This window comes from Manihot esculenta, chromosome 2 (assembly GCF_001659605.2).
Source record: "Manihot esculenta cultivar AM560-2 chromosome 2, M.esculenta_v8, whole genome shotgun sequence".
NCBI lineage: Eukaryota > Viridiplantae > Streptophyta > Magnoliopsida > Malpighiales > Euphorbiaceae > Manihot > Manihot esculenta.
The window spans coordinates 9191818-9211357 of NC_035162.2; the positions used below are offsets into that span (position 1 = coordinate 9191818).

At 34.5% G+C, this 19540-nt stretch overlaps 2 protein-coding genes across 6 annotated transcripts; one reads left to right on the plus strand and one right to left on the minus strand.

Annotated features, from left to right (window-relative positions):
• Positions 1-723: 723 nt before the first annotated feature.
• On the minus strand, positions 724-13653 carry LOC110608991 (villin-1). 5 transcript variants are annotated; one of them, XM_043954137.1, is made up of 23 exons: positions 13347-13650; positions 13132-13231; positions 12943-13011; positions 11619-11855; positions 11094-11271; positions 10878-11010; positions 10110-10275; positions 7980-8127; positions 7762-7850; positions 7504-7659; positions 6693-6761; positions 6342-6410; positions 6073-6210; positions 5013-5141; positions 4355-4502; positions 4193-4203; positions 3748-3888; positions 3181-3306; positions 3028-3090; positions 2746-2895; positions 2129-2342; positions 1530-1684; positions 724-1159 (listed from the first exon to the last, which is right to left on the minus strand). In XM_043954137.1, exons 1-23 carry the CDS (start codon positions 13400-13402, stop codon positions 1046-1048), a joined length of 2859 nt encoding a protein of 952 aa, XP_043810072.1. In that variant the 5' UTR covers positions 13403-13650; the 3' UTR covers positions 724-1045. The 5 variants fall into 5 exon arrangements, with proteins under 5 accessions (XP_043810072.1, XP_043810073.1, XP_043810075.1 ...); XM_043954138.1 differs by lacking the exon at positions 12943-13011; XM_043954140.1 differs by lacking the exon at positions 2746-2895.
• Positions 13654-15330: 1677 nt separating this feature from the next.
• On the plus strand, positions 15331-18081 carry LOC110604702 (zinc finger CCCH domain-containing protein 25). Its single transcript, XM_021742979.2, has 4 exons — positions 15331-15571; positions 15986-16095; positions 16184-16371; positions 17290-18081. The coding sequence occupies exons 1-4, from the start codon at positions 15399-15401 to the stop codon at positions 17917-17919; spliced, it is 1101 nt and encodes a 366-aa protein (XP_021598671.1). The 5' UTR covers positions 15331-15398; the 3' UTR covers positions 17920-18081.
• Positions 18082-19540: the final 1459 nt, after the last annotated feature.

Here is a 19540-nt window from a genome sequence, read left to right on the forward strand (position 1 = left end):
ATTGATGCTTCTCTCCCCCACTTCACTGACGACTGCCGGAGACAACCCTTGCCTCTCCACAATTGGCGTTTGACTGGAACTCTCTTCAGGTTTGCAATCAAATTTTTTAATAATCAAGATCTTTTATGTGCATGTTGTTAAAGAATTTATTTTTAGTTGCTATTAAAGAATTTTACAATTTATGAACCATTAATTTGATTATTTGGATACTGTTAAAAAATTTAATTATTTGCTATTTGATTATTGTTCTCCAATGTTTCTGTTGAGCATTTCTCCAATACGTTAATAGATAATTGAAGTTGATATTTGGATTTTAGATTTTTTTTCATTAAATTGAATTTAAAAAAATGGAGTTCAGTCGGGTTTGGATATTGTACGGGTATTATTAAACGGATTTGGAACGGGTACGAGTAGTAAAATTAAAATACTAAACGGATTTGAGACGGGTTCGAAAATTTTATATATAATCGAGTTCAAATTTGAATACTCTTAATTTTATGAATACCCTACCCATTTGAATCCCTAACAGTAGCCCTAAAAGAAGGCAAACATCTGACTGGAGAGAATTGTTATTCAAATTACTAAAGGAGATAATAGTCAGCGTCTGCATTCAGCTTTACTAAGCTCTTAAAGAAAGGATCTGAACCTATATAATTAATTTTCCTGGCGGATCTGTATTACACCAACCATTTAATATCGACGAAATTTTCTTAGGAAGACTCGTCAACCAAAAACGAGTGGTGGCATGGGATTATCATCTTATCTTCGAGAAAGTTTCCAGTGAGGACTTTACATGTGAAAGTACATAATTAAACAAAATAGTAAGTTTGGCTATCCAAAAAGAAACATCAATTCCTACAATTTAGCCGCCTGTTGTTGCTTCAAGCTCAACCTAATCCATAATTGCTTAGCGGATGCCGACGTTCTGCGGACAACGTGAGATATTGACCAAATCGTTTTTGGGCCTGTGAAATGCACTACTACTGTCTGAGGACGCGAAGAACTTCAACTTATCATCGGTCATTTGAATTGATGCTAGTGTTTCTTAAAAAAGCTGCAGAGACAGCTTGAGCTTGTTCTGTCGCCATTTCGCAAACTGGTAGAAGGCCTTCCGCATCATTCCGAACTTCTCTAGAAATTCTTCATCACTCAAGTATGCCTAAAAGTAATCATTATTCTTATTAGTTGATCAATCCAGCTTATATTAATATAGATGGTGAAGAAAATGAAAAGAGAGAAAATAAGAAAAGACTTGGGAATTTGGAAAAATGGAAACTTCATTGTTCTATCAAGCCAATAAAAATCTATAAAATAAAATCAATATCTACGTTTACTCTCCAAGACTACTGCATGATTCTGACCTTATTAATTCGGCAAATTCCTAGCCTATTTTACAGTATAATCCCTCAATCTTATCACATATCTTAATGGATGGCAAAATAATATTATAACAGCACAGGTTTTTCATTGGAAGGTTTGCTGAAAAATTAAATGCCGAATGTTTCTTTGGAAAAATGTAAAGGGGCTACCTCTCTTCTTGTTACATCTATGTCTGTGGCAGGATCACTTGAACCCACGATCAATCGCGAGTATGGATACGTTAAAGTGTTTGCAGTAGTGATACTACTATCGACCTGCATTAAATTTGCATCCGGAGGAGACTTTGCCTCTGCTTGTGGAGAACCTGCAATAACCAATGATTCATTTGCATAATAACATAATTGCAGAACAGTTGCATCAAATTAATTCATTTGCACTGCATTCAGAGAAGAAATCGAGAATCCAAGTGACCTTATTTTTCAACTGTCCATCTTAAACTCGGGAATCTTCAAACAGACGGTGCAATTGGGAAAGCCACACTAAAGTCCACAAAATGCTCTTTTCAGATTATCAGGCATAAGAAGGGTTTTCCAGTTGGTGGTTTGATCCATCTAAGTTAAATAAGCATCAGAGCAGCCTGTCCTTAATGGCTAATATGGTCCCTCCAATATTTATCTACCTTATTCTTTTTCAAATTTATAATTTATTTCCAGGATCCTACCATAGGTTATGACTGTAACATGCTGATATAAACTAGTGACAAAATTTTGTTGATTTTGAATTATTTAACAAATTAAAGGTTCATTACCAGCACTACCATCGGGAGATCCTGGAAAAAGCATCCTCGCAATTGGGGTTGGGCCTGAAAAAAGGTGGTTGTTTGCAGACTTGGACTTTGAGCCTGAAACACTGGATGTATTGGATAAACTACTTCCCCTCCCATTTGAACTGACAGAATTGCTTCTAGAATTATCTGGAGTAGTCTCCCTACAGGATGCTTTCCTTGAGCTTATTATAGGAATCTGCACATGTCAAGTGAAGCATGAATGCATCAGATTATTAACTTAATGTCACAAAACAAATCTGATATTTATGTGTAACATTAACAACAAAAAGAGACGCTAAAAAAATTTATTTCCATAATATTTATCTTGTTCCGAATGAGCAAGCCTTATAACCTGGTCTTATCAGCTCTAGTTAATAAAATCAACCAGTTTGTGCATTTTTATTTCTGGCCCAGAAAGTGGCAATGCAATCATTAAAACCATGACTTTTCAGTATCAATAAGTGATTTAAGCACAAACCTGGAGAAACATTTTGGCATTCAAAACAATAAAGAATAACCCAGAACCAAAAAGTTATTGATGCATGCCATAAGATATGAATGGAATTACTGAAGGCCCTAAAAGTATGCCTGATAATCACCAAACGCGTGGCAAGCCAAATTGCCAATAAAAAATGAGAAACGTGGAATATATGTTCCTGTACTGAAAATCTATAGCAGTGCTCATTCGCTATGGTGGACCAAACTCTTCCTTCGGCAAAAATTTTACGTTTGTACGAGGGGCTTCGGTGCTAGATTGCAATTATTAGGCCCACAACCACAAAAAGAGAAGAGGATAACTCTTAATTAGCAAAAGAGAGAAGCAACAAAATAAAGCAGAAGATAACATTGTAAAAATGGACACTGTCACTTGAATCGCTTACGTCTAGGATTGGCTTCTTCCCTTTCAAAATGGCAAGCTTTCGTTCAAATGAGTTGCCAAGCATCTACAAGGACCCACAACGGAGTTAAAATCTATAATTTGTCAATGATGTCTTGAATTGCAAAACAAAGGATTTCATTGGTTGCCAACATACATTTGCCTTAGAAGAATCCCATTCAAAGAAACGAGTGAAAAATAGAGGTTCCTTCCCTTCGGTGACAACATAGATAGGAGTCTCGATAGAAAGTCCTCCAACCAGTTGGGCATTCTCGAGGAAATTCTGCAGTTCCAAGTAAAACCATCAGAACAATAGAAAAGCATATAAGAATGAAAACTGAAGAGCATCAAATCAGCAAGAAGCTGATTAATCAATGTGTTTAATTTTTCCTTTTATTCACTGGACAAGTATGTTTTCTAAATGGATGGGCTGACCAAACAAAGTGTGTAAGCATACACGGAGAACAAAGAACTAAACCATGAAGACCAGACACTAGTTGACACATTAAGACCATCAAAATTATCTTGCAAAGTTGAGGAGTTGAACAAGATTGTCAAGTTTTGCATCTCATGAAATAATATATATCTAAAAGTAAATCATTTTCCATACTATACATGCTAGTGCTTGAAAATGCAATCCTTAATATATGTTATCAGACATGAGGCCAACAATTTCCAAAACAGATGTTTAAGAATTCTTTGAGATACTTAGCAAATAATTTACCAGGCCAAACATAAGGGCTTGTTGCTTTGATTTAACATTTGCATGACATCCAATCCAGACATAGATTTCTTCGTGGCAATCGAGTAGTAAGACATCTTCAGTAGTTAAATCATCCTGAGTAAAGTTGTATATCTCTTTCACCTGGAAATAAATAATATAAGAAAAATAAATAACCCTTGAGAAACAAGGATTATCTCCGAAGTGCACCACACTGGAGTAATTGCCAATAATAGTTGACATTTTGATTACAATAGCAAAATATATTTTATAACACAACTATTACTTGTGAATTGCAAATAATTGTAGCGTTAAGTGAATGTAAAAACTTATTGAATTCTACTAACAAAGCAGCTGTCACCGACAAAGGACTGAAAACCAACGTGTATAGAGATTATACATATGCAGGTAGACCAACTATTGCCTGTGGAAGCATACTTCAGCGTACCTTAAAATCACCTGAAATGGAGTTCAACCAAGCAGCAAGAGAATCATTATCCCCCATTACATGTGATTTGACAATAATTTACACCTGGGTTAATTCAGAACCAAGGTAGAGCACATCATCTTTTGAGAGCATAAAATTTAAAAGACAGGATATTTTGCCTACCATCAGCAAACATAAACGCAAACAAATGTGGATCTTCAATGTGCTGTTTTATCTCCTGTTCCCTTGGGTACTCTGTTTTTCCACCAAGTGCCTCCCAGAAAATATCAGGTTCACTCCCTTCTCGCACTGATATAGGTTGCCATGTTGGCTGCAAACAACATCAAGAGAAAATTGATTTTTTCTTTTTTTTTTTTTTTTTTTGGGGGGGGGGGGGGGTGGGTATGGAGGGTCTGGAGCATTTAAGTAAAGAAATAAGTTAAATGCAAATAATTGAGTATAATATCTAACCAAAAGGGGGTAAAAAAGAAATCAATTAGCCTATGACATAATCTCTGGAAAAATGCCAAACTTTTTTGCAATCCTTGCAGTGTAAGCAGTCAATTTTTGCCATAAATTACTGAAACTTTTATCATAAGATACAAGTTCTCTACTCTGAAGTACTTGATAAGTTTCACTGTACATTCAAAAAATAGCATTGTAAAATATCAAGATCTTTGCTGTAAAATCCATAACTTTTCCTACGAAAAAAAAAAAAGATTAAATAAAATCCACTCATATTCCATCTCCCCATTTCTTTCTTTTTTATTTGACCTAACAGTGGCTCAATACCATCTTGAAGGAAAATCTACATCCAAGTTCAGAGGATAAGATTGCATACATTAATAAGCTCTAGCATTCTGTCAAGAAGATCATGGTCTATAGTCGATGACAAATTTCCCATCCAAGTCAATGTAGACCTTCCAGTTTGCAGGATGTAACAATAGGATGAATTCAGAGAGCTTGAAACCTGCACCAGTGTACTTTCAGCCCACTATCAGTGTTCAAATACAAAGGCATACACAGTTCCAAAATAGAATACATATTGAACAATATGCACCTTTGCTGTAAAAGCTACAGTACACTGGCTAAGCTAATGAATCTTAATTCCATGATTACCAATCAGCTGAACTGAAGAACGTTTTCAATCAGCAGAGATAGAAAGCTCAGTTTCTTTATGCAAGTTAAAGTTTTCTAATATGGGATTGGAACCATTAATTTAAAGCATAACTGCAGAGCCTCACTTAAATAAAACCGCTCAATTTCTTCACTCAGAATCAAGGAAAAGTAAGCATCTTATTAGCAGGAATACCTCAAACAAAGAAATCAGAAGTTGATTATGATTTCACCATGTCAATCAAAGTTTAGTATAAAAAGGAAGAAGTCGATTACATTAGATCTGCTCTAGTATACCGTTTATAAATTCCATCCTACAGGCAGCCCATATAAATAAATTATGAGGCCAAAACCATTTGACTGTATTTTGTAGACAACACAAAATACTTCCCACATCAATAGATAGAGTATATTTTATCAGTGCAAGTAAAATTGTGACTATTTACTAGGAAAATGACATTAGGGCTGGTGCTAATGTCAAAAGCTCACGTTGGACATTTAATGGCGGCTTCATAATATTACTATCATCAAAAAGTGCTACCATCCAAAGAATATCTTACAAAATATTAACACATCCTTGAGAAGAGAGAGAGATTAGAGTGGAAGTACTATTTAAATTAAACTCATAAATGACCCTTGTCCAGCCGTAACAAAGCAGGGACCCTCATGCAATGCACTAAGGAATCACTATGGAAACCTTTATCCAGTTCCGACAAAGCTGGGAGCTTCATGCAATGCACTAAGCAAACCCTCTTTTAATATTTAGATTCCAGCCTCAAACTTACTTGATCAACTTGGATGGCTTGCATGCTACTTGGGCTTGTCCCTTGAACTCGAAAAAGTGCAGGCTTTCCTTCTTCATAAGTTTCATCCAAAATACCATTTTCTGCTATGAACGTCCTGTATCGTTTGCTCAACCCTCCCTAAAGGAAAAAAGCAAAACAAAAATATCCCACACATCAACAATATGTAGAAATAGTATGGGTGCAGGTATACCCAAAAAAAAAAGAGAAGGCATAAGAAAAAAAAAGTGCATCCAGTTGTCAGTCAAGACCTTCAAAATAATTACTGTCTGGAAAATCAATAAAAGTTGAAGCGGCTCCTTGTCTTGCATAACTCGAGCCTGAATAAAAAATAGGCAAAATAAGAAAAAGCAAAGGAAATGATAAGCTTGAATGGTGCAGAAATGCAAATTCATTGTCCAGGAATATATGGTGTGGAAATATTTGTCACCAATCAGATAAAACTAACTCGGATGAAAAAAAGAAAACAGTAAGAGAGTGTTTAAAACAATAATTACTTTTCATACAATCAGTAGAAACAGCAGAAATAACTTAGTATAACATCATAATTTTAGAAGAGTTTCCAAAGTTTGTGCATGTAAAAAACACAAACTAGAACTAACCAAAACAGGATCCCCCTTGGTTGAGTCAGCTATAGCAGTCATATGAGTGATGGCATCAGCTCTATCTTCCTATAAGCAGGGAAAAATCATGAGCAAATAGGATAAGAATGTAATAATAAATTTAACAATGAGCCCGAACACATTTTTAAATTGATTTACCGAATCCAATCAATCAAAATAAAATCTGAGGGGAAAAAAGGAAGCCACAAAAGAGCTTAGGACCCAATTATTTTGGCGCTTTAACATTATGTAAAAATCACCCTTATATATAATATGTATACATACATATGGTCTCTTTTCTAATATTGGGACTTCTATTGGAATTTGAAAGAGACAAAGGAGAAAGTTAAAGAAAGTATTAAAATCATATTTGTAGAAACTAACAGTAGGACGACAGTAAACCTTTTATGGAAAAATAATTATTACCTGTCTCATCCCTCAAGATCAATATCGCATGCAAAATCACCATTGGCAACATATGCACAACAAGATTACACCTACGGTTGACTTGAGACATTAATTCAGTAAATGACTTTTTTCTGTGACTAATGTCCATCTCATGCAAAATCATCTTAATATGTATGCACTAACACATTTCATAAATAATGGATATGCAAAAACAATGTTACAAAATTTTTTTTTGCATTGCACGCGTACCAATATACTCATAGGACCAAGCCATGTTCATTACATAAAATTTTGCAATGACATGCAAAATCATATCTTTGGTAGCATGTGCACACTGATGCATTATATACGTAATGGATATACAAAACCAATATTTCAACTTTTATTGCATTGCCATGCATACCAACGCACTGGCGCGACCAAGCCATGCATAAAATAGATTTTCATCCCTTCCATCCCCAGCATATGTATATTGAACAACATAACAATCTCCACTGAAAAGCTTTATTTGCTCTTGAGCCGGAACAAGGATCAACTCATCACCATCTACCCGCCAAACCTTAATTATTGTGAATGCATCAAACAGGAATTTTAGGATTATATTAGGTATTTTGTCTATAGCCAAAGCTCAAAAAATAGATACATTTTAGTAAGAAGCTACTTTTAGTTTTCCTTGGCAGTTTATATAGGGCTGGCAGTCTTCTGCATCAGGAAGCTCCTTCACTTCATAACCCTGTTTCTTAAATATTGCTGAAAATTTGAAAAGAAGGTGAATGAAAAAACAGTAGCATTACAGGATCTAAAAATGAAATACTAACACTTCCAACAACTATGTTAGTCTGTTGCATCTCTTCTCTAACTTTGCTGCAAGTAACAAACCTGCTACTTTTCCTCGACCTTCTTCATACAAATTGGGCTCCACTTGCGGCCAACTCTCAAAGAATGACCTAAATAAGGAAGTTTCGAGTCCTTCAGTTAGAAAGGTTAAATGTGTTGCAGTAGACCTGCCCTGATTTCTCAAAAAATCCTGCACAATAGCAGCTAATATTCAGATTGTGGACAAAGTCCTTGACAATTGCATAGCAAGCAAGGTTTCATTAATAGATACATTCTTCCCCCTTTCGGTAACATCTTATCCTTGTATTTAAAGCATTTCTTAGTTTTCAGTATGAATTTAGACTTCATAGTGTTGTTACTTAATTATAATATTCCCATGGTGTAGGGAGGTCCAACCAATTGAAGCGCATAATACATGCAGCAAGTCGGTTAAGGAAAAGTATGAACAAACATCATTTCAACTCACTAGTCATTTCAATAGAAGTAATGAGATTATATTGATGACTATGATCTTCTTAATGATGAAACTATAAATAGGTACGTTATGCTTTCCAGGGGCGGAGGGACGGTACGGCAAGGGAGGCACGTGCCGTACCGGCGACCGGAAAATGCTTTGAAAGGGATGAAGGTGCCGCAGCGGCGCAGCCGGTGGTGCCGCAGCATAAGAACCCATCTCGGCATACCCAGAAATCAAAATATTATAAGAAATCACACTACTCTTAGGCATTCTATCAAACAGCTTTTGAGCAGTACTCATCTCGCCACATTTACCATACATGTTAAGCATATTGTTGAACAAGAAGAGGCAAGGCTTGAAAGCAGTTTTTATCATGCGGGCATGAGCTAGCTTGCCCTGGATCAAAGACTCAGATTTTGCAGAAAATTGAATCAGTTTTGTATAGGCTACGGAGTCCAAAGAGAAAATTCGGAGACATGGTTGAGAAAGTTAGGGTGAAACTGCTAAAGTTGAAGGGAATGCATTGAAAGATGGTTTGGATTGTGTGAATGGAACTAGAAAATTAGGCAAGACAATGGTGTTTGAGAGGCAATTCAGCTTTCCAGGCTTTGTTTTCTCTAAAAGCATTTTTGGAAATTTCATGCATAGATAGTAAGAAGAGTTCTTTATTCATTCTTCAGCACGGATTGAAGTTAACACCGGTGAATGGATGGTAAGCGTAGCATATTTGACAGATTTGTTATTTTTAAAGTTTTAACATTTGAATAGTTTGATTTCTGTCTAAATTACAGTGCCTTCATGAAAAATATCATTAGCTATAGAAACAATGGTTAAGTTATCTTTTTAAAATCAATATTTTAATTCTTGAATTTTAATTTTAATAAATTTATAGATTTTTCTCCGAAAAAATTAATCAACAAAATTTTATTTTACAAATCAAAGTAATAAATTAAAATTTTCAAATTTAATTTTCACCAATAAATAAAAAATATAATAACTTAAGATTTAAACTCAATAAATATAATAAAAATAAAAAATATTTTTTTCTTTAACATAATTAACATGTTTCTATTGAATCTAATACTTTAATTCATTGGGTTTAATTTCATTAAAATTAAAAAAAAAGAAAATTTTAAATTTAATTTTCATAAATAAATAAAAATTTTAATAAATTTAAAATTTAAACTCAATAAATATAATAAAAATTAAAATATATAAAATGTCCATATTTTAGGGATGTTTTGCTAAAATTTTGGTAAATTATTAATGTCGCGCTAAGTCAGTGGTGCCTACCAAAGGGAAGGGCCTGACTCCGCCACTGATGCTTTCCCTCTAAAGGTTATATATGCTGCACTCTGTTACCATGTTGTTTACACAAGACGCATTCCCGCCTCCAGTATGCTCCATTACTTTTCTCATTAAATATTAGCAGATGCTATATAAATCCAAACTAGAAAAGCACCTCTTTGTTTGGTGTCATGAAGAATTTATCGCATGCTTATAGTCATTCTGGAAATTCATCCTTGCCAAAAGCCACAAACGTAGATACATCATGATACAACATAATTAATAGTCCTTCCAACCAGTATCCTAGCACAAAAGTAATAATTGCCAATAACTCAAACATACATCCTTATACTATTATGCAAGTGTGCAAGAAGAGCAGTCAGGAAACAGAGCATACAAGAAGGAGATAGTGATGAAAATTTTCTTACTTCAATAACTGAAATTGACATCTTCCTTTCTGTAAGAGATGTATTTCTACCCATCCATACAAAAATCTCAGCACCACCATCCAGCATATAGCACTTGTTTGAATCGAGCATTTCTTTGTTCAATGAATTACTTGCTTTCGGACATAGTTTACCCTGAGTAGTTATCCTGTAGAATGTTGATAAGTAAAACCTTTAGTATTTCTTGACGAAAAAAAAGCATATGGTGATATTTAATGGAACAAGAAGAATAATAAGGCAACAGAAAGAACACACAGATATGGAAAATTATTCAATGCACCTGATGCATATACTCCCTTACTCATAAATAATGGATTCCATTCTCCATAATTTAAGGAAAAACTGTTTTTTTTGTTTGAGTGGTGGTGCACACAAACACAATACACTCAGGTATGCAGATCTTATATGTTACCTGCCAGAGTGCCAGCAAGACAAAAAGATGTGTGACTGTGTACCAAAATTTGGCATCCCCCCAAAAACTCTAAGAATAGATTGAATGATTAATAAACTTGGGCAAATTAAGGAAAGAGAAAATTTTCATTCTAAATATTAGTACATAATAGGTAAACTGTCTCTTTTGGCTTGTCTATTTCCAATTTTATCAAGGCGACTTTGTTGTTAAATTATCTGAATACTAACTGAGCTTGTTGGACTCTTAAGTGACATTACACACACTTGGCAGTATCCATGCCGCAAGTAAACATAAGTTCAAAATAGCAGAGGTTTGTCTAAAGGAAAGGAAAAACTGACCACGATAGTTGTACAGGTGAAGTATCACATTCTTTCTGAACATCAAAAGCTATGTCCCTTGGAATTGGAGCATAGCCACCAAAGAAACTCCAAAATTCACCAACATCAGAATCACCAACAAATTTTCCATCCTCTGCAGGAAAAAGCAGTCAATTGCAACTTCTTTTCTCCGTGTATAGGCACACATGAGAGAGAGAGAGAGAGAGAGGTTCCAACCTATAGTTGCCACCTCACATTTTCCCCCATGCTTGTTCTCCTTGACATACTGAACAACCTCCAAAGCTTTAGCTCTTTCTTGTATGCTAGAGTTGCACCCGCTAAAGAGGAAAATTTTTGATGCAGTGTCAAGTATGAATACATCATTATGGTTCAAGGATGACCGAGAAAAAGGAACCTGATCAGAATAAATTCCTTTCAGACTTAGAGAATAAGAGCACATGTATATCAAATTAATAAAGAAAATTAAAAAATCTCATCATCAAGACCAGAAACAAAGGACTTGATATCGATGTGCACGTCAAATTTGGCTCATGTAATTTTACTCAGTGGCATGCATTGTCAACATGCATAATATGACTGTTACAGGACAGAGGAGTTAGTTATATCGTGATTGTATACAAAATATGCTGACACTGCACATCAGCAAGCAGGCGTCTGTCTCAATAAGTGACAAATGGTAGCTAGTAATAAATTTCCAGAAGCACAACAGTTGGCATTATTGAACCTTCAAAGAAAGCTTACTTCTTTCACCGAAACAACATGATCACCCTTGCATTTTAACAAGCTAACTTTGTATGTGTTGCTATCTAACTGCCCCAGCTGTGACAAATATACTCCTTCGCTAGGTATAATACAAGGCTTGAAGTATGACAAGAACTTCTCTGTTTCCTGGCCCTGAACTTCCCTATACTGAACAGTGCAGGACCCTAGAGCTGCATCTAATTCAAGTGCTTTATCTGATGCCAAAGCTGATTCCACCTGCAAACATTCAGTAAGCAACCTTAGACCATCCTATAGTAACACAAACTACCTATCAAATTTGAGGTTCTACATACAGTGAGTTAGTGTAGATATAAAAAAACTTGTACTTAACAATTTCTACTCACCAACCTTCTTTGTTTTCAAAAGCTTATTTTACAAAGAACAACAATAAATTGAGGCCAACTTCCTTATAAATCGACAATTAACCTATTCACTTGCAAAGCTGGAGATCAAATAGATTTCTTCACTAAAAATCCCATGGTCTGGGTGACTGGTTGGCTAGTCACAATTCATTCTCTTCCATGTATATCCATTAATCTCTAGAAACATTTGGTTTATTCTAGAAATGGAAATGGCCAGTATTGGGGTTTCTTTTGCTTGTTTGGTATACAGGGATTCATATTTTTGCAATATTCTATTTATCAATAACAGAAATCTAAAATAGCATCTTCATTTAAGTGATTTTCAAACAGTTTTTTAATAAGTGCAATGTTACACTTGTTAAGCCTCATTAAATATTAATTTATTATTAATATCGCACTGATAATATAAGAGATTATATTTTTTTTCTATGAGATATTGCACTACAAAATATTGATAATCTCCTTCGCAAAATTAATAATAGATAAAGTATAAATAAGGCTTCAGAAGTGCAACATTGCCCTCATTAGAAAAACCAATTCTCAAATTATCATTAAATTATGGGAAAAATACAAAAAAGTCATGTTACTTGATGGTTTTTCACTTCAGGTCTGTAGTTCATTTTAGAGTAGAGTTTATGGTCCAATCGTGTGTCAAAATAGTAAATCGTGATGTGAGTTTCATGTTAGCATAGTATTTATAAATTCCCACTATTTGCTAGCTCCGTAATATCACGAGCCACTCTCTCAAATGAAGAACCAATGAAACTACATGGTACAATTTTTTGTACTTTCCCCTTGAATTATTATCCCAAAGCTGAATCCACTTCCAATTCCAAAGGGAACCGTGCATAATATTAACGCTTAAAAAGCTGATGATTTAAAATGCATTAATACTAAAAGCATTTGCAAGCACTACAAGTTGAGAAGACAGCAATAAGAACCTCATTAGCATCTTTTCCTAGCCAATAATGTATCTCGTGCAGAGGAGAGCCATTTTTTAGCAGAACAGTCTGTTAACAAGTACCACAGTCAAGCTCGTACTTAAAATAGATAATAATAATAATAATCATAGTAATAATAATAAACGACCTACACTAAAAAGCAAGTAAAATATCAGGATTGGAACTTACATTCAAAACTATATATGCACTTCCCGAATAAAACCTGCCGTGCAAAGACGTGGGAAGCGGAACCAATCGGAGGTTTTCTACGCACCAGATCTCCAAGCCGCTAAGCACAAACAGGATAAGGAAGAAGCAACATCAAAAGATAAGTCACAATATAACCTGAACAAAAAACCTTCAATACGCTTTGCACCATAATAAAAAAAAAAACTAGAGGATACGGTTTTGCTCCTGCGCCGTCGAAGGCAGAGTCAATATCTTTAGAGACAAGAGCCATTGTCTGTCATTGGTAAGCAAGTATTAGATTCACGATGAGCTGAAGAGTGGAAGAATTAAAGAAAGCAAACTCAGGTTAACAGTAGCTTTGGGTGGGAGATTGAGAAAGAATTGAAGATAAATTAGATGATTAAAGGTGTAGAAGAGGAATTAGACCGTAGAAAGATGAAGCAATGTGGCTTAACACTTGATTTGATTGTTGGCAAACGCAAGTGGTAACCGAAAGTGGAAGAAATTAGAAGAAAGACGGAGCATGGATTGGCTTAACTTTGTTTTGTCGGCCAGCTAAGATGGGACCCACTGAGTTTTTGCTCTGTCATTGAGTACAAAAAAAGATAAAAAGGCGGGGTCTCCTCCCGCTCCTTTGATTTCAACTGACAACCCTCCGACGTCGTTCGCACGTTGAAGAAAAGACGATATAAGAGTTGAGACAGCGGCTTGGCCCGGCGGCCGGCCTACTAAAATTTTTTTTTTCTCTTCTAAATAATATGGTAAATAATTGGAATAATTGGAAGATGGAATGGGGCATACCAAACTTGGAACTTCCATTTCTTTTCTTTTCTTTTATAAATGGAGTTTGAGATTAGAGAAATAAAATTTAAGATTTTTAATATTTAATTTTATGTATTTATTTTCAAATTAAATTTGTGAATGCATATTTATTTTTCATTTAAAATTAAATTCGTGATAAAATTTAAAAAATAAAAAAAATACATATAGCAATTTTGTCACAAATATCTAAAATGTAATAAAAAAATTAAAAAATATTTAAAATACGTTTTATTTTTGTAAATATAACCAATGATAGTAATAGAAGGACGATGAGAAATCTTGCAAAGACGAACAAATGTGAAAAATGTGAAACTCTATTTTGAAAAACTGAATGTGTAAAACATTATCCTTCAAAAACAAACTAAAAAATATTTTTGTTTGAAAATCGATAATAATAATAATTCAATAATTAAAAAAAATAAGCAATTGAAGGATAAATTACTACGAATTCCTATATGATGTCAACATTAATGAATTTAAATTTATTATTTAAACAATATAAAAATATCCTCATTTAAAAATTATATAATAAAAATGACAATGATCTTATCAATAAGTGTGGAGTCCATTAATTGATTATTTGTTTTTATTTTTAAAAAGAGTTGAAATTTGAATCTATTGTTTTAGGAAAATAAGAATTATACATGCTTTAATTGTCATATAAAGTTTTTTCAAGAGTTTAATATTATATTCATTAATTTTATTAAATATAGTTATTTATTGATAATTGTTGGGTCTCTAACTCTTCCTTGAGCCAAGTTAGGGCTCACAAGAGTGTATCAGGCCCAGAGCTCGAAACGTGTACAGACAAGCCTGTTCAAGGATTCGAACTCGGGCTCTGGAATACATGGCAGGCCGAATTATATACGAGCTCAAATTCGGAAAGAAGAAAGTCAGTCCGATGATGAGAAAAGCTCCGGCCCAATCCTTTTGTCGCCCTTTTTGTACGCGCACTGAAGAGAATTAAATGGTCACCTAATACAGATAAGAAAACTGACACCACTATATGTTCGAATTTGTTCAAAGTGACACCACTATATGTACGAATCTATCCAAGAAGGATGAGTGTAACTATAGCAGAAAAGTCATTAGACGTCATTAGCAAGCAAAAAAAAAAATGATAAAAGAGGAGATCCTCAAAAAAAAAAAGTTTTACCTATTATTATAAATTTTTTTTTTTCGAATCTCATAATATCATTCATTATTAATTAAATAAAACATATATTTTTATGTGCTGTTGCATTGTTTTAAATATAAATATTATATAATTTATTGTAAATGCAATGTTAAGCTGGCTACAAAATATATAATATTGAGTATTTCTAATATTTATTATATAATTATTATCATCTTATAATATAAAAAGGATAAATTTGAAGCAGGGGGAGGGGAGGATGAAAAGTTAATAATAGGAAGGCAAGTGGCGGTGAGGGAGTAGGGAGAAAATGAATCCATTGACGCTGGTGAAACGAATTCAGAGCATAAACTCGAAAGAAGCTGAGTTAGGGATTTCAGAGGACGCTTCCTGGCACGCCAAATACAAAGATTCCGCTTATGTTTTTGTTGGCGGCATTCCTTTCGATCTCACAGAAGGCGATCTCCTCGCCGTTTTTGCTCAGTAATTTTTTTTTCTTCTTTGCTGTCAGCAATTCATTTATTTTTCTTTATTGTTTGGTTCCAAATTGTAGGTCTTATTATCTCACTGAGTGCTGGTGTTTAAGGAACACCCACTCAAACCTAAGTTGGAGCATCCGAAAATGGAAAACAAATGAATAAGAGCAAACCCTTCTCAAATTTTAGGCTTTTAGCATATATTGTGTTTGATAATTTTGAAACCTTGCTTTTGGACTCTTCCATTGCTCAGTAAGAGGGGAAATTATGTGGTCTATTGTTTTCCCAGCTCCTTACTCACCAGCAACTTGTAAACAAGTTGAATTAGGATTTGTTGTTCGAATTGAATGTTCGTCTAATACTCTTCCATTCCACTAATTGTTTTATCACTAATGGATCTGCTGTGAATAACCCTTTTCAGATACGGGGAGGTTGTTGATGTTAATCTAGTGAGAGACAAGGGCACTGGAAAATCAAAAGGTTTTGCATTTGTTGCGTATGAGGATCAAAGAAGTACGAATCTTGCTGTAGGTTGGTTCTCTTCTCTACTATGTGTCTTTAGTGATAACAGTTACCAAATTGATTATTTGTACTAACACATTATTTGGCTTCTCTTCAGATAATCTCAATGGAGCAGAGGTTGCTGGTCGAATTATAAGGGTTGATCATGTTACTAAATATAAGAAGAAAGAGGAGGAGGATGAAGAGACACAACAGCAGAAGAGAGAAGCTCGAGGAGTGTGCCGTGCTTTCCAAAGAGGTGAATGCACCCGTGGAGCTAGCTGCAAATTTTCCCATGACGAGCAAGTAAGACCATTAAATCATTTGGCACGATATAATTAAAAATGTTAACTAGATGCTATTTTGATGGGTCTGTTCCTTTTTACTATGCTTTGCTAATAATACACAGTAGTGTAGGGGCAGTAGATCTCCAATTTGATGACCAGTGTTACCGTGTTTTAATTGATTCTGGGGGTTCGAATAGAGGTGGACCCATGTCATTTCTGGTTCATGACAAGGGAACTTGAAGTCTTGAACCTGATTGACGGGGCCAGTTCCCCAAGGTTATGGTTCTGATTTGATTCAGATTGAGGCACCCAAACAGTTGATATAATTTTTTTTGAAACTTTTTCCTTTTAAAATTAACAGTTCAAACTGGACTGGGACAGCTGATTCTGATTCGATCTGGTTAAGTGGGAGAGGATTAGAGCAACCCATCAGGTGGTCTTGGTCTAGGTTGAGCCTGTGAACCATTGACCAGCTCCGTTTAAGGTTTGACAGGGCCAGTTCCAGGACCAATTGGCTGTGCTGTGTCTAGATCCGCATATTATTATTATGTTTGGAACTTCATGTTTCTGATGTTTGGCATTCACTATGTCGTAATTGATAATGGTGAATAATGATCGAGATAAAAAATTTCGTTCTTACATGATTACTTTCTATTTGTTTACCTTTCTTATTTGCTTTAGGACTTGTTTTATTGGGTTTAGATTTGCTTACTTTCATTTCGCGATTCTTCATTTTTCATGTCTCATCACTTAAAGGTTTTTACAAATTTTCATGTTAAAAAAATTGTTGAATACTTTTTGGGTAATGGAACTTGAAGGGAAGTTAGGGATTTTTGAATTTGCTGCAAAGATTCAGGTTCTAAAGACTTCTTTTGTTCAATTAATGTTATAATGTTGAACCGCCAATTTATTATGCTTGCATTCTTTATTCATGCAGAGAGCTGCAAACACAGGATGGGGTCCTGAGGATAAAAGTACAAGGTGGGGACATGACAAGTTTGATGGACCAAAAAAGACTCAGAAAATATCCGGCAATGAGAGACCTTCAGGAAGCCTCCTCAATCAGAGTGACAAGAGGGAGGAGAAGAAGCCAAGAAGGCATGATGATAATGAAATGGAGCGGAAATTAAAAGAAGATTATCATAGAAGAGATGAGAAGAGATGGAGAAGACATGAAGATGATGAGTTTGTGCCAAAATCAAGAGAATATGATGGGAGAGATGAAAAGGGATCGAGAAGGCGTGGGGATGATGAATTTGAGCCGAAGTCCTGGGATGATTATCATAGAAGTGATAAGAGATTGAGAAGGCATGAAGATGATCAAAGAGAAGATGAATATAAGAAGGATGAAAGGAGATTGAGAAGGCATGATGGTGATGGATTGGAGCCAAGGTCAAGAGACAATGATTATAAGAGGGAAGAAAACATAGTAAAGAGGCGTGAATCAGAATCCTATCTTAGAGAAGACCAAGATAAGAGAGGAGCCAAATGGTCTGCCCATGCTAGGGACTCTTCCTCCAGTCGTCATAGAGAAAGAGATGATAATAGGCGCAAATCAGAGAGATAGATCCTTGGTAGGATCGTGTTCATGCTTCCCAATGTGCAACAGGGGTGGGGTGTTCCACCGATTTTCTTTTGGCTGGTTAAGGTTTATTTTGTACCTTTCTTCGACTGTAACCGTGACATTTTACATAAAAAATGACGAGATAGAGCAGGACCATTGATACGATTTGTTGTTTCTAATTGTATTTTTTTTTTTTTTGAATTTTTATTTTTTGAGTTAGGGATTGAGCTATGGTAACTCGAATTTGAGAGTATTTAGTGCTATAACCTTTTGGTCGGTAGATCAATGCGAGGTAAAAGGCTGTTTAATTGTTGCAAGGCGGGTGGGTGTGGAGTCGCGGTGGATAATATTTCAATTTTGACGTGAGATGATGTTTTTATACATGGGTATTTGTGGACTAGATGTATGCTCTCTCATTTTAGTTGATTTTATCATTTTTTTAAAAGACGAGTAAATTCGCCGCAAGGACTGATATTGTAACTCAAAGAACCGAACCAAACCCAGTACAATAAAGAGTCCACTTAAAGTCTCCTGAGTTAAGCTCATACGACAGGAAGTTTCCGGGCCCAAAAATCAAAATCATAACCGATTCCGGGGAAATCATCAGCATTACACAATCTGTTTCCTCAAAATAGAGCAATATAATTTTATACTCATTCATTTTTATTTTAATTTTATTTCATAAAGGCTCACTTTAATTTGTTATAATAGATTTTCAGATTATTAACTCCTCACTCCAATCTCTTTCCTTTTTTATATCTTTTATGGTAAAGTTAATTTATGATTATTCATTAATGTAATCGTTTTTATTATAATTTTCTTTATTCAATAAATTTTGATGATTTAGATTTTCAGAAATCGATTCTTTGTTGCACAATAAAAAAAATAAATGAAAGTTTGTAATAGTTTAAAATTAAGAGTTAATTATCAATCTACAAATTCTTTTAAACTATCATTGCTATGAAACATAATTAGCTTGATAATTTATATTAAAATTCTTTTTTTTGTTAACGATAATTAAAATAATTAAAAAATTTTAAAAAATGAAGAGTACAACTAAAAGAACTAATATAATACAATTAAAAAAAAAAAAAGAAAGCCTTAGCTAAAAGTACTCAAAACCAAGACCATACGAAAAAAGTCCAATAATTGGAAAACTAAATATTATAAAGTATATACCGAGAAAACCATCCAAATACCATAATTTAGGTTCTTAATATTGAGCAACACAGACGCTGTCACCAAAAAGAATAATCAAAGGCTCCTACTCGCTGGTGGTCACGTAGATAGACAACTCCAAATAGAGATCTTCATCTAACTTATGAAAACTTAAAATAGAACCAAAAGTTGGGGAGACTATTGAGGATTTAAGATCAGGCCTATGGAAATGAGTGCAAGCAAGTGTAGAAAAGCAACAAATTATTAAGTTGGTATGTTTTTTAGCAAACTCACTACCACCATCAGTAGATATTGCTAACTACACTCGTTCATTGAACCAAAATAAAAGGTTTAGGTTTTGAGTTCTCTTTGCTTACTTGAAACTCATGGAGTAGAAAAACAAAGGAGAAGGATATGGAGCCGAAACAAACGGTTTAAAAGCTAGAGGGGCGACAACAACATAATT